The sequence below is a fragment of the Propithecus coquereli genome, unplaced genomic scaffold (assembly GCF_000956105.1).
Source record: "Propithecus coquereli isolate 6110/MARCELLA unplaced genomic scaffold, Pcoq_1.0 Scaffold241, whole genome shotgun sequence".
Lineage (NCBI taxonomy): Eukaryota > Metazoa > Chordata > Mammalia > Primates > Indriidae > Propithecus > Propithecus coquereli.
The window spans coordinates 2,037,526-2,052,301 of NW_012147964.1; the positions used below are offsets into that span (position 1 = coordinate 2,037,526).

A 14,776-nucleotide genomic window follows, 5' to 3' on the forward strand; every position below is an offset into this window, starting at 1 on the left:
TTTTTTTTTTTTTTTTTTTTTTTGCCAATCAAATTTAGCAGTGGGGGCTTGTAAACCAACTTTAGTGACACTCATGTTCAGAAGTTCTGATAACCCACTACCATTGGACCAGCCATTAACTTGTTTTTAACAAATATTTTAATGCACGTATTTCAACATAATGGATTTCCTTGTAAACCCCCGTGTTTAGTTTGCATCTGCAAATGGCATTTTGAGAAAAAGTCTCAGAGTTTCTCCAGCCAAAGACATGATGACTTTCCCAGGCCTCTTCCTCCTTAAAAAAAGAAAAAATTAAAAATTATATTTATAACCACATTAGTATAAAGACAAATATAATATAATCCGAGCTGGGTTATATTCATTCTATTTTACTCCTGATTTCCAAAGAAGTGAGCATATTTTTGTGGGCCCCTAAAAAGTATCAGGGATCCCTGACACCTTGTGTAACCGTGCCCTGTGGATACGTCTGCCCTGAGTCCGGGACCCCCAAAAGGTTTGGAGCCCTGTGAATTTAGAAACCTCGTGTTTGGTGGCTCACACCTGTCACCCCAGCGCTTCAGGAGCCCCGGAGTTTGAGACCAGCCTGGGCAACACAGCGAGACCCCTTCTGGTGGTGCAAACGCCACTGTATCCCGGAAAGCACCATCCCTCACTCTCTGAGATGCTCTGATTTTAAAATTGTGATGAGTCTTTCCTCTGGGCGCCCATGAGACCGTGGGCTCCCCGAGGGCAGAGGTTTGTGCCTCCTGTTGTCGCCCGCGGCGGCCCTCGGCGCGTGGCAGGTGCGCGCACTTGCGGGAGGGGGCAGATGGGTGCGGGGCGCCGCGGGGACTTTCCCCGCCCGCCGGGGCAGGGCAGGGCTCCGAAACCGTGACCTCACGTCTTCGTCCCGGCCCGGGACGGAAGGGGCGGTGCCGCATGTGGGGCTGGAGCGGCCCGGCGGCGTTGGCGCGCGCTGGTCTCCGCTGGCACCGCCGCCAGGACGTCCCGCCCGGATCCCGGCTCCGGCTCCGGCTCCGGCTCCGGGTAGGTGGCGAAGGGGCGCGCGCGGGCCGGGAGGGGGCCGCTTGGGGAGGAGGGCGTGGGCAGCCAGGGATCCAGGCCACCTGGCCTCGCTTCCGGGACTCCCGGGGTCCTGGCACCGCGTTTTCGGGGGCCCCTTCAACCTCCAGCTCTCCTTGTCTGTGGCCCAGATACTCCCCCACTCCCCGGATTCCTCCCCAGCACCCCAGATTTCCCCCTGACACACTGGGTTCCTTCTGACACCCCAGGTTTCTTCCCAACACCTTGGATCCCTCCTCAACACCCCGGACGCCTCCCAGCACCCCAGATTTTCCCCAGCACCCCATATTCCTAACACCCCGGATTCCTCACCAGCACCCCAGATTTCTCTCTGACACCCTGTGTTCCTCCTGACACCTCAGATTTCTCCCCAACACCCTGAATCCCTCAACACCCCAGATGTCTCCCCCAGAACCCCACATTTCCCCCAAGCACCCCAGATTCCCCCATAACACCCCAGATTTCTCTCCAGCTCCCCAGATTTTCCCCAACACCCCAGATCCCCCTCCTCCTCACTCTGCTCCAGCCACACAGGCTGTTTTCTCCAACAAGCCAGGCAAGGTCCTGCCCCAGGGCCTTTGCACAGGTAGCTCTGTCTTCCTGAAGTTCTCTGCCCCCAGATCTCCGCCTGACTTGCTCCCTCAACTCCTTCGGGTCTCAGCTCAGTGTCACCTCCTCCCCTCTGGCCTCCCTTCACCACCGTCGTCCTCCCTGTCACTGTGTCTGAGGGCCTGGCCTTCCCATCATGGCTCATTCTCTGACCTGACCCTGGGTTATTTTCTCCCTCACTGTTGGTGTCTCTGAGCTGGACTGGCAGCTCCATGAGGGCGGCTTTGCCTGTCTTGAGTAGTCTCCTAGAACAGTAGCACCTAGAACAGTTCTGGGACCTAGGAGGTGCTCAATAAATGCATGTTCAATGCATGAAGACACTGTTCAAGAGCATAGGGGGAGAGTAGGAGAGGAGAGAACGGGCATGTTCCAGATGTGGTTAAAAAATAAAAAAAGAGGAAAATACATTCTGCCAATATTGATCATGACGCTGTTATCATATTGTCACACTGGACTCCTGCACCTTGTGGGGGGCTGCTCTGGATGGCAGACCCACATCCGTCCTAAGTGCCACGCTCATGTGGGTGTTACAAACAGGGAAACTGAGGCTAAGACGGAGACCATACAAGCTGGCAGGTGGCAGAGCTGGGACCCCCACCCGGTAGGTATTTTTTTTTTTAGAGACAGGGTCTCACTCTGTCCCCCAGGCTGTAATGCAGTGGGGTCATCACAGCTCACTGCAGCCTCCAACTCCTGGGCTCAAGCGATCCTCCCACCTTGGCCTCCTGAGTAGCTGGGACTACAGTCGTACGCTACAACTGTGCCCGGCTAATTTTTCTATTTTTTGTAGAGACAGGGGGTCTCACTCTTGCTCAGGCTGGTCTCGAATTCCTGGCCTCAAGCGATCCTCCCGCCTCAGCCTCCCAAAATGCTGGGATTACAGGCGTGGGCCACCGCGCCCGGCCACTGTGGGTGTTTCTGCTCCGCCACGCACTCGCTGTTCGGGGCGCGGTGTGGACCTCGTCCTGGAGGCTGTGGGCGTGGAACCGAGTGAACGCCAGGGCTCCAGAGGGTGGGTGGTTCCCGGGCAGGAGGGCGAGGCAAAGCCTGTACAATCACTGGGTTAGGGTTGAGTTCGGGCTGTCGGGAGGAGAAAAATGAGAAGAAAGATTGTGTGCCTTTAGATATTGGCCAGGAATGCAGGTGGGTGTGGTCCTGCCTGGCGGATTCTGAGTCCGGCTGCCTCTGTCTCCTTTTGCACAAAACTCTCCTGCGTCCTTACTGTGGGGTAGTGTCCAACTCTGGTCCCCGCGGGGAGCAGGCAGCAGCCGTGCATGCTAGTGGCTCGCGGGGCGCCCACTGTGTGCGGGGCACTGCTTTAAGACTCCTGTACGAATGAACTCATTCAACCTCACGACAACGTGAGCTGGTACCACTTCCCGCCATACCCATTTTAAAGATGAGGAGACTGAGGCCTTCAAGTGCACAGCCTGCAAGTGGCAGAGCTGAGATTTGAATCCCAAGGGCATGCTTCTACCTGTTTCTCTCTCTCTTCCTGGAGATGACTCATTCCAGGTGGGCAGTGGGCGGACAGCGGAGCCCGTAGCTCTGAGGCGAGGCAGCCACACTTCTCTCCCGGGCCTCGGGAATGCGGCCCCAGCTTGGCCCAATTGTTGATTTTCCAGGCGAATCCATAACGCCAGAGTTTTGCACAAAATGTCCTTTGTTCGCTGTTGGCAACTAATTCAAAATAATTTGATTCTTAGCTGGCTGCCAGCACAGTTGCCCAGGAGTCTCTGAACTTTTTTTCCTTTTAACATTTTATTAACATAGAACCTGTCAACAAAATTTCTCTCTACAGAAAAGGGCTGAACACCTAAGCGTTGAACTTGGTGAATGTTTTCAGAGTGAACACAGCGTGATGCCCAGCGCTGTTCATGCCCTGTCCCAGGCACTACCCTTCTCCACACTTTATCACTTATGCCTTTGATCAGTTAAAAATTGGAGGGCACATGCCGACACGTGTTTGTTTTTTTCTTTGTAAGTTGTATACACAGCTGTTCCTAGGAACCATCAGGAGGTGGGAGGAACAGTCGATTCGAGGATCATTGCTGTTGAGAAGGGTATTGGACCATATTTCAAGGAGTTGTCTTGATCGTTTCAAAAGGTTTTGGCTGACTTGTGGTCTCACCTGAATATAAGATCGTTTTTGTTTTTATCCCGCTATGTGCTGAGCTCACTTAAGAGATAGAAGCTGGGCACTGTGCCTTTTTCTTATTGCTCGTGTGTATCTACATTATGGAAAATGTCTTTCATCCTCTACTTCTCTATAGGAACATTCAGGACATATGCCTGTTTTGTGAGGGTTAGTTCGATTAAAAGTAGGTAAGGCTGGCCAGGTGCAGTGGCTCACGCCTGTAATCCTAGCACTCCGGGAGGCCAAGGCAGGAGGATTGCTTGAGCTCAGGAGTTCGAGACCAGCCCGAGCAAGAGCGAGACCCCGTCTCTACTATATATAGAAAGAAATAAGCTAAACAACTAAAAATAGAAAAAATTAGCCAGGCACGGTGGCACATGCCTGTAGTCCCAGCTACCAGGGAGGCTGAGGCAGGAGGATCGCTTGAGCCCAGGAGTCTGAGGTTGCTGTGAGCTAGGCTGACGCCACGGCACTCTAACCCAGGCAAGAGAGCGAGACTCTGTCTCCCCAAAAATAAAAAAAATTAATTTCACTCATTTCATTTTTCTTTTGTTAATATGGCTACTAGAAAATGTTTAATTACATAGATGCCTCATATATTTCTGTCGGATGGTGCAGGTTAGACATTTCCACAACATTCCACTAATATTGGGGCTGTTGCCATTTTTGACTCAAGGAAACAGAGGTGCAGAGAGGTTAAGTAAGTTGCCCAGGGTCACACAGCACATAAGAGGTACGCTGGATTGGAACCCAGGCTATCTGGCTCTAGAATCCACTGAGCCTGTGGGCTCCCTTTGACATTTCCAGGTTTAACACAGACTCCAGCCTATGTGGACCTGGTTATGTGACCTGAGAAACGGCCTTACCTAGGTTTTTTTCTTTTTTTTTGAGACAGAGTCTCACTCTCTTGCCTGGGCTAGAGTGCCGTGGCGTCAGCCTAGCTCACAGCAACCTCGGACTCCTGGGCTCAAGCGATCCTCCTGCCTCAGCCTCCCTGGTAGCTGGGACTACAGGCATGCACCACGGTGCCTGGCTAATTTTTTCTATTTTTAGTTGTTTGGCTAATTTCTTTCTATATATAGTAGAGACGGGAGTCTCGCTCTTGCTCGGGCTGGTTTCGAACTCCTGAGCTCAAACAATCCTCCCGCCTTGGCCTCCCGGAGTGCTAGGATTACAGGCGTGAGCTACCGTGCCCGGCTGAAATTAATTTTAATAATACATTTTATTTTACGCAACATGTGGTCAATAGAAAACATGAAGGAGGCATCTTCCATACCTTTCCTTGGTACTAATTCTTCGGAATCTGGTATGTATTTTATTGGATCTCAGTTTGAATGTTAAATTTTCAACAAAGGGAAATGTGGCTCTACCAAAGAAATAAAATTGTGTGGAGTTTTTTCTTTTCTTTTTTTATTTTTCTTTTTTGGGGACAGGGTCTTACTCTGCCGCCCTGGCTAGAGTGCAGTGGCATCATCATATTAAATAGCTCACAGCAACCTCCAACTCCTGGCCTCAAGTGATCCTCCTGCCTCAGCCTCCCAAGTAGCTGGGACTACAGGCGCCACCACGCCTGGCTAATTTTTCTATCTTTTTTTTATAGAGACAAGGTCTTGCTATGTTACCCAGGCTGGTCTTGAACTCTTGGCCTCAAATGATCCTCCCACCTCAGCCTCCCAAAGTGCTGGGATTACAGGCGTGAGCCACCGAGCCCGGCCCTACTTCAGTTTTATTTTTACTTACGTTAGACATATTTAGGGAAAATGCATCTAGTTAACTTGAGAGTGAGTCATCGAAAATATATGCCTAGGTTAAAAACATTCTGAACATTTGGTGGTGTGTGTGTGTTCACGGGTGAATATTATTATTAAACTCTCAAAATCTGGAATGTTTTTAAAAGCCTTATTTATCCAGGAGAATGTATAAAATGTGAGTGCTACATAGGAACTGTGCAGATTGTGTATTTAAATACTTTTGGCAGCAAAAACAAAACCAAAAACAAACAAAAAGAACCTATCTCCAAATAAAGCCACATTCTGAGGTCCTGGAGGTTAGGATTTCAAGATATGATTTGGGGGAGGGACACAGGTCAACCTGTAACAGCCACTTATGTCCCCATACTAATGATAAGGCGCTTGGTCTTATGGTTATAAACACTGGCGCCGAATTCTTGCTCTATCTGTCAATCACTAGCTATGTGAACTCGGTCACATTCGTCCTTCTCTGGAATGGGAAAAAAAAATCACATGCCATTTCGTAACTGTTTCTAAAAAGGACCAGATACTGAACATTATCTTTGTGGGCCACACGGTCTCTGTTGCAACGACTCAGCTTTGCCACTGTAGCGCAAAAGCAGCCATAGACAGTGTGGGAATGAGCGAGCGTGGCTGCGTTCCAATAAAACTTTATTTACAAAGATAGTTGGTGGGCCAGATTTTGTGGTCTCTGTCATAGGAAGTTGTGTACAGTGGGATCGGGACAGGCTTGACCAAAAACCTGAAGGTGGGTAGGGAGTGAGCCATAGGGACACCAGGGGAGTAACTGTGTTCTAGGCAGAGTGAACAGCCAGTGCAAAGGTCCTGGGGCAGGACTGTGCCTGGGGAGTTTGAAGAGCAGTGGTGAGAACAATATGGGATATAGTAGGTCCTCAAGAGGGTGTGTGTGTGTGTGTGTGTGTGTGTGTGTACACATATACATACCCACTATATTGTCATATATAATATATATGATACATATATTTTATATAATAAACACACTCAATAGACTCGGTTCCAAGAGGGATGTCAGTTTCTGTTTTTCTCTGTGTCCTGGTACATCCAATGGTGCCTAGTACCTGGCAGATGCTAAGAGAATTATTTCTTTTTTGGCCGGGCGCAGTGGCTCACACCTGTAATCCTAGCACTCTGGGAGGCTGAGGCGGGTGGATCTGAGCAAGAGCGAGACCCCGTCTCTACTAAAATTAGAAAGAAATTAATCTGACAGCTAAAAATACATAGAAAAAATTAGCCGGGCATGGTGGCGCATGCCTGTAGTCCCAGCTACCCGGGAGGCTGAGGCAGAAGGATCGTTTGAGCCCAGGAGTTTGAGGTTGCTGTGAGCTAGGCTGACGCCACGGCACTCTAGCCCAGGCAAAAAGAGTGAGACTCTGTCTTAAAAAAAAAACAAAAAAACAGAAAATTATTTCTTTTTTTTTGAGACAGGGTCTCGCTCTGTCACCCAGGCTGGAGTGCTGTGGCATCATCATAGCTCACTGCAGCCTTGTCCTCCTGGGCTCAAATGATCCTCCTGCCTCAGCCTCCCAAGTAGCTGAGACTATGAGTGCAGCCACCACACCCGGCTAATTTTTCTATTTTTAGTAGACAGGGTCTCGCTGTTGCTCAGGCTGGTCTTGAACTCCTGACCTCAAGGGATCCTCCCGCCTCGGCCTCCCAGAGTGCTGAGATTACAGGCATGAGCCACCGTGCCCGGCCCAGAAATGACATCTTAAATGGATGAATGAACACTATGTACATATCCTCCCTCTCTATTACACACTTTGCTTATTTATTATGCAGCAAATATGTTTAGAGTGTTCACGCCACAGATCGCGCTTTGGCTTACAAACTTTTCTCTTTAAGCTCACATGGTCTCCTAAACATATTTGAATTGTCCGGGCTTGGTGGCTCACACCTGTAATCCCAGCACTTTGGGAGGCCGAGGCGGGAGGATCGCTGGAGGCCAGGAGTTCAAGACCAGCCTGGGCAACACAGCAAGACCCCATGTCTAAAAAAAATTTTTTTTTAATTAGCCAGGCGTGGTGGCACATGCAAACACCTGCCCCTTATACTCGGTAGTCTTGGCCTCATGCCTGCTTTACATCTCTCTGTGACGTTGACACCAGCTGAGCAACTAGGAACTTTACTGTCATTTAATCAATTGTGTCTTTCCTCTCCTAGGAAGTCAGCTCCACTTTTTTTTCTGTTTCTGCTGGTTTTCTCGCCCCGTCAGCATTTCAACACGTAGGTCGCTTCCATATTTTGAGACAGCTGCTGCCCCTGGCATCCGCCCCCACCCAGCAACCGGCTCTGTCCACCCCGCTCCCACCTGTGCTCCTTGCCACCGGCTTCTGTCCCACCCCTGCCTGCGCTCCGATCTTCCTGGACCAATTGACTTTGGACCCCAGGGCTGCCCTGGGGACCCGCTCACAATGACCTTTGTAAAAAAAATCCTGACTCATTTATACAGTGAGGTCTGTGATTCGTCAGAAAAGGGAGTTCATCCGTGAGTCAGCAACTCTCGGTCTAGACCGGGCTCTCTCAGCTTTCCCGCTAGTGTTATTTGGGGCTGGGTCATTTCCTGGGGCGGGGGCCGTTCTGCGCGTCGTGGGGTGTGGAGCAGCGCCCCTGGTCTCTGCCCACTCATTGCGAGGAGCATGCACCCACTGTGACAACCACGGATGTCTCTGGACATCGCTAAGTGTCCCCTTGGTGGGGGTGACATGGAATTGTACCCGGCTGAGAGCCACTGATCTAGGCCGCCGGGGCGTGAGCACGGGCTGGGACAGGCAGTGGGTCTCAGCGCAGCCAGGCCGAGGGGCAGATGAGGTGTTCGTGGCCCCCTAGAATGGACTGCGTTTTTCCCCAGATCTGAATATGGGGACATGCCCCAGGGCCCTGGTGACTTAAAGGACTGGGATCGGAATACCCGAGTGCCTTTCCTATGTGCCCTTGGGAAAGCCCTTCTCTCCTGGCCTCAGTTTTCTCATCCACAACATGGAGCACCGGCCTCATTCATTCTTCCAACAAGCGCTTGTCAGGGAGCTGCTCTGGGGTTCAGCCGCCCAGCAATGCTCGGCTGTCGCCCTCTGGGGCTCACAGTCGCGTGGGGAGGAAGGTGTTCATAGCACAATAAATGCAGAAGGTTGAACACACAGCACGGTTCACCTAGTGACAGATTCTGGCTGGGGGAAGAGGGTGACACAGAGAGACAGACTGGAATCGGGAACTGGGGTGGTTGTGGAGGTCCCCCCAGGCGGTGCCATTGTGCCTAAGACTTGAACAGTGTCACGAAGGCCACACCAAGAAGAGAAAATAGCTTCCAAATGGCGTGACAGCTGTGTGGGGCGGAGAGCCGGCACCTGGGCATGGTTTCCTCATCGTAGTGATAACATTAGCTGTATCAGTCAGCCACTGCTGCGTGACAAGTTGCCCCGGGACTTCGTGGCTGGAAACAACAGTCATTATCTCGTAGTTTCTGTGGACTGGGGATTTAGGAGCTGCTTTGTAGCTGGGTCATTGTGGCTCGAGGTCTCCCGAGAGGCTGCCGTTAGGGGGGTGGCCAGGGCTGCCTCCTCTGAAGGCTCGACTGGGGCTGGAGGAGCCGCTCCCTAGGTGACTCGTTTGTACGGCTGTAGGCGGGAGGCCTCGGTTCCCTGCCACATGGGCCTCTCCGAGAGCTGCTCACAGCATAGCTTGTCCCTGGCAGAGTGATAAAAAGAGGGAGACCAGGCCGGGCACAGTGGCTCACGCCTGTAATCCCAGCACTTTGGGAGGCTGAGGCAGGAGGATTGCTTGAGGTCGGGAGTTCGAGACCAGCCTGAGGGTAACCACGCGTCCCTCTCCTGTTCCCTGCAGATCTGCCCTGGCAGCCATCTCGGAACCCGGCGCAGTGGATGGGTAGGGGACGTGGGGTGTGCAGAAGGCGGGAGGTGCAGAACATGCCTCCGCCACCCCGAGCTTCTGCCGCTGCCCGAGGCCACGCTCGCCAGTGCTCATGGCCCACGCGGGCCCGTCACTGCCTGGCGTGTTCGACGTTCTAGGCGCCGCAGGCCAGGACAAGCTCTTGCATCTGAAGCACAAACTGAAGACCTTGCGCACGGGCTGCCAGGGGGCCGGCCTCCTACACGCCATGGTGCTCCTGACCCTGGGCCAGGACACAGAGGCCAGGATCTCTCTGGAGGCGCTGAAGGCGGATGCGGTGGCCCGGGTGGTGGCCCGCCAGTGGGCCGGCATGGACAGCGTGGACGGCACTGAGGCCCCCGAGGAGCCTCCTGACGTGTCCTGGGCGGTCGCCCGCCTGTACCATCTGCTGGCGGAGGAAAAGCTGTGTCCGGCCTCGCTGCGGGACGTGGCCTACCAGGCAGCCCTCCGCGACCTCCGCGCCAGGGATGACTGCCGTCTGGGGGAGCTCCAGGTTGAGGCCCAGGACCGGTGTGGGTGGGACGTTGTCGGGGACCCGAGGGGCTTCCAGACCCTCCACTCCGACCTGGGCTGCCTTCCAGCGTCCTCAGCTCCGCCCTCTGGGACCCGCAGCCTTCCTCGCCCCATCGACGACCTGTCGGGCTGGAGCCAAGGGCGCTCGCTGAGATCCGCCAGCCCGGCCTCGCTGGCCAGCGACTTGGAAATCAGCCAGTCGCCCACCATGCCCTTCCTCAGCCTGCACCGCAGCCCCCGAGGGCCCAGCAAGCTCTGTGACGGCCCCCGGGCCAGCCCGGTGCCAGAGCCTGTCCCCAGCGGCTGCCAGGAGCCCGAGGAGATGAGCTGGCCCCCGTCGGGAGAGATTGCCGGCTCCCCGGAGCTTCCCGAGGTGGCCCCAGATCCAGCTCCTCCTGGCCTCCCTGACACCCCTGAAGTTCCGGAAGCCAGCACCCACCACCCGGTGGAGTGCACCGAGGTGTCTGCAGCCCCCGCGTCTCTCTCCTCGCCCATCCCGGAGCCTGTCGGAAACCCCCGCCCTGCCAAAGACCAGACACCGCTCCAGCTTTCGCAAGAAGACACCACGTGCCCGGATATCAAGCCATGCCCAGCTGCTCCCTCGATCCCCGAAACGTCCTGTCCCCAAACGCCACTCCCCCCTCCTCCTCCACCGTCCTCTTGTCCGGCCTACCTGGCCTCCTCGTCCCACCTGGCCTCCTCGTCCCTATGGCCTTCCTCCCCTGAGGTGTCATCGGAGCAGAAGTTCTATAACTTTGTGGTGCTCCACGCCAAGGCGGACGAGCACGTCGCCCTGCGGGTCCGGGAGAAGCTGGAGGCCCTTGGCGTGTCCGACGGGGCCACCTTCTGCGAGGACTTCCAGGTGCCCGGGCGTGGGGAGCTGCGCTGCCTGCAGGACGCCATAGACCACTCGGCCTTCGTCATCCTACTGCTCACCTCCAGCTTTGACTGCCGCCTGAGCCTGTACCAGGTGTGCCAAGCCCTGACGAGCAGCTTCACGCGACACGGGTGGCAGGACTGCGTGGTCCCCTTCCTGCCCCTGGAGAGCTCCCCGGCCCAGCTCCGCTCCGACACGGCCAGCCTGCTCGCCGGCCTGGTGTGGCTCGAGGAGCGCTCCCCCGTCTTCGCCAGGAAGGTAGCCAACACCTTCAAGCCCCAGAAGCTCAGGCGCCGCAAGGACAACTGGAGGAAGGAGCAGGACGCCCGGGCCCTGCGGGAGCGGAGCCAACACCTGGAGGGCGAGCGGGAGCAGGCGGCGGCCCTGAACGCCGCGCACTCCGCCTACCTCCAGAGCTACTTGGCCTGGCAGGCGCAGATGGAGCAGCTCCAGGTGGCTTTCGGGAGCCACATGTCACTCGGGACTGGGATGCCCTTCTGGGCTCCGGGACCCTTTGCGGGGGGCCAGGTGCCCCAGGGAGCCCCGCCCCGCTTCCCCGCCTGGCCAGGTTGCCCGCAGCCACCGCCCCTGCTGCACCCGTGGCCGGCGGGCACCCCGCCAGCGGCCTTCCCCACGGCGTCCCCTGCTCCCGCTCCCAGCGCGGGGCCGCAGCCCCTCATCATCCACCACGCCCAGATGGTGCAGCTGGGGCTGAACAACCACATGTGGAGCCAGCGCGGGGCGCAGGCGCCTGAGGACAAGACGCAGGAGGCCGAGTGACCCGCGTCCGGGTCAGGGGAGCACAGGTGGGCCCGCCGCGGGCTTTGGGCGGGACCTTGGGGACCCCCCACCTCCCCGCGTCTGCCCCGCTCCCGGGGGACAGTGCAAGGCCGGGTCCCCAGCTGCGCTCACGACACTGCCCGGCGCCCTTCATTTCTCAGGAAACAGCAAAATGGGCTCTCAGGACTTCCTGGCCTTCGGGGTGGCCGGAAGGGGACAGTGTTTACATTTTCAGTCCCTCTCTGGGTGGGGGGTCTTGGTGGTGGGGACGTTTGTAGGGTCTTTTAATTATAATAAATATTTATTGAACGCTCCTGCAGCGCCCCTGCTCTCGGGGCGACCTCTGCCTGCATGCCCGTTAAGAAGCACGTGGCGCCGGTCACCCCAAAGGGGGAACCGGAACGAGGAAGAGCGAGCCGGAAGTTGTGCATATTTGCTCCCGTCTCATTGGCCAGGGTGTGGTCACATGACCCAGCGCCTGCTGCAAGGGAAGCTGGGAAATGTAGTCCTTTGGTTGGCCACGTGTCTTGCGGAAAAGTCTTGGTGCTAATAAGAGAGAAGGCAGGGAGAAGAGACATTGGGGGACGTTTAGCAGTTTGGGCTGCCGCCTTTGTCTTTCCTTTTGCTTTGGGGTCTGCCTGGATGCCCCGACCAAGGCTGGGCTCAGATCCCACTGTGTGACCTTGGGCAAGTGTCTTCCCCTCTCTGAGCCTCTGTTTCCTCAACCGAGAAGTGGGTTTGTGGAGGCCGTTGTTTCAAGATCCACAGATCGTGTGCAGTCACATGTAAACACAGGCACATCGTACACCAGGTGCTCAGGCGCAGCGTGTGTTACCTGTGCGTGCCCTGCACCGAGGGGACAGAGCGACAGACCTTTTGAGAACAAGAATAGAGTTAGCATTTGTTGAGCACTTAGCATTTATCGATTCTTCAGGCTTTCAGCACATGAACACATTTTACTCCTCAAAACGACCTCTCAAGGTAGAAGCTTCTATTACATAATGGACCCATTTTAGATGTGGGGAAAACTGAGGCCTGAAGAGGTGAATTTTGGCCCCCGGAGCCACACAGATCAGAAATGCTGAGACCACAGTTGAAGAAGCTGAACTCCCAAGGGAGGGAAGGGAAGAGGGCCCCGGAAGCGCACAATGGAATCCACCGAGGCTGGGAACTGCAGGCCGCCTCCCGCCTGAAGGCTGGTTTGAACCTTGAACCTTGGGCCACGCGGAAGGGCAGGTCTGGTGTGAGTCACCCCGCCAGTCATGCACCACTTGCTATTTTAGCCGCTGACTCAGCCTTTGTCAGAGCTCTGGCCCCGGTGGCGGCCGCGTGCGTGAAGTGAAACCTGGAGGGGCGAGTTCCGAGATCAGATTCCAGGGCGGGGTGGGGCTGTCCGGACAGAGGGGACCATCGAGGCGAGAGCCAGCTGTGAATACTTTCGGACAGTGAACTGGCCACTTGTTCGTTCGACCAACATTTATTGAGCACCTGCTGTGTGCTGCCAGGGTCTGTCCCAGGCACTGGGAAGCAGGAAGGATGAAGACGGAAGTGACAGTGACTTGCTGTCATTTCCCTGGGGGCAGAGGGGAGAAAATAGTAAACCATCATCAAAGAAGGAAGTGAGATAATTTCTGAAAGTGAAGAGACTTCAGAGGGAATAAACAGGTCGAGGTGATCGGGGGTGTCCCAGGAGGGAGAACTTCAGCCAGGGGGCCCGAGGCTGAGACCTGGAGGAAAAGGAGTCGGTTGTGGGAAGAGCTTGGGGCGGGGGTAGGAATGATGTGGGCAGTGGGCACAGCCGTGCAAAGGTCCTGGGGCAGGATGGCATCTGGCGTGTTGGAGGCACAGCGAGGAGGCCTCATGTGGCTGGAGGAGAGGGACAGAGGGTGGGGGCGGGGAGGGCAAGGCAAGTCTGGCAGGACCTGGTAGGCTTCAGGGAGGACTTGGATTTTTTTGCCGAGGAAGGTGGGAGCCATGGAGGGCTGTGGGCAGAGGGATGTGCCCTGACTCAGGTGCTCACAGGCGCCCTCTGGTGGCTGCCGCAGGGAGGACAGACTTTGAGGCAGGGGTGAGGGCAGGAAGGTGGGGGACCCGGTCAGAGGTGACTGTACTACTCCAGGTGGCTGTCCCCATGTCTCCCCAGCAGATCTGCAAAGGACAATCATTTTGAGAGCCCCCAGGACCTGAGGGTCTACTCACTGGGGGGGTATCCAGGCCCTGGGCCGGGAGACTATCATTGTGCCCAATTTACAGATGAAGAAACGAGGTCCAGAGAGGTGAGGTCACTTATCTAAGGTCACACAGCCGAAAAAGTAGCCCGCAGGGGCAGGAGAGAGGGGCTAGAGGTTCTCTACTGGATTCTAGGCTGTACGGAGGCTGTTAACGATTCATTCCATCTGCTTTTATTTTTTATTTTTTCCCTGTTTTAAAATTCTTCGATATATCCTTGTTCATTTTCTTTCTTTTCTTTTCTTTTATTCTATTTTTTTTAATGTGTTCACAGGGACATTTTATTAATTTGTGGTTTCCCCACCACGAGCTGCCCACCCAGAGAGGGCAGGGGACGGAACTGTCTTGGTCACCAAAGTGTTTCCAGAACCCAGCCCACGCTGGGCAGAGCACACAGTATGTGCTCAGTGAATGAAGACTTGATGCACAATTATTGAGCACTTGCTGTGTGCGGACCTCTGTTGGGCGCCGGGGACACAGAGCTGTTCCCTGCCCCAGTGGAGTTAGTGGGGAGGATGTTGGTGCATCCACCCATTTATGCAGCCAGCATTTATTGAGCACCTGCTGCGTGCGGGCTCTGTGCTGGTGGTCACTAAGTGGCCACCTGCATGGTGACCTGTTTTGTTTTCTCAGGGCACACGGTCCGTTGCTGTAGAGAGACATGGTCAGGTAGTTATGGGGTGATCTGGACTTTACTGGGGAAACGGAGGGGGCCTTGGGAGCCCAAAGGGGACCCTGGACTAGCCTGGGGGGATTGAGGGAATCTTCTGGAAGGAGGAAGTAAGCTGAGACCGGCAGCACAAATCAGAAGTAACCCTGGGCTGGGAACAGTGTTCCGGGAGGTGGGCACAGCATGGGCAAAGGCCCAGGGGAAGGACCACCAGCCCCAGGGTT

General features: G+C 55.2%; 1 protein-coding gene across 1 annotated transcript; it reads left to right on the forward strand.

Moving 5' to 3' along the window:
• Positions 1–955: 955 nt before the first annotated feature.
• Positions 956–11,935, forward strand: TICAM1 (toll-like receptor adaptor molecule 1). The gene is made up of 2 exons (XM_012646224.1): positions 956–1,026; positions 9,418–11,935. The coding sequence occupies exon 2, from the start codon at positions 9,557–9,559 to the stop codon at positions 11,651–11,653; it is 2,097 nt and encodes a 698-aa protein (XP_012501678.1). The 5' UTR covers positions 956–1,026; positions 9,418–9,556; the 3' UTR covers positions 11,654–11,935.
• The last annotated feature ends 2,841 nt before the right edge of the window (positions 11,936–14,776 follow it).

Excerpts from the sequence above, each read along its gene's own strand:
- TICAM1 (XM_012646224.1), top strand. The coding sequence starts at position 9,557 with ATGGCCCACGCGGGCCCGTCACTGCCTGGCGTGTTCGACGTTCTAGGC.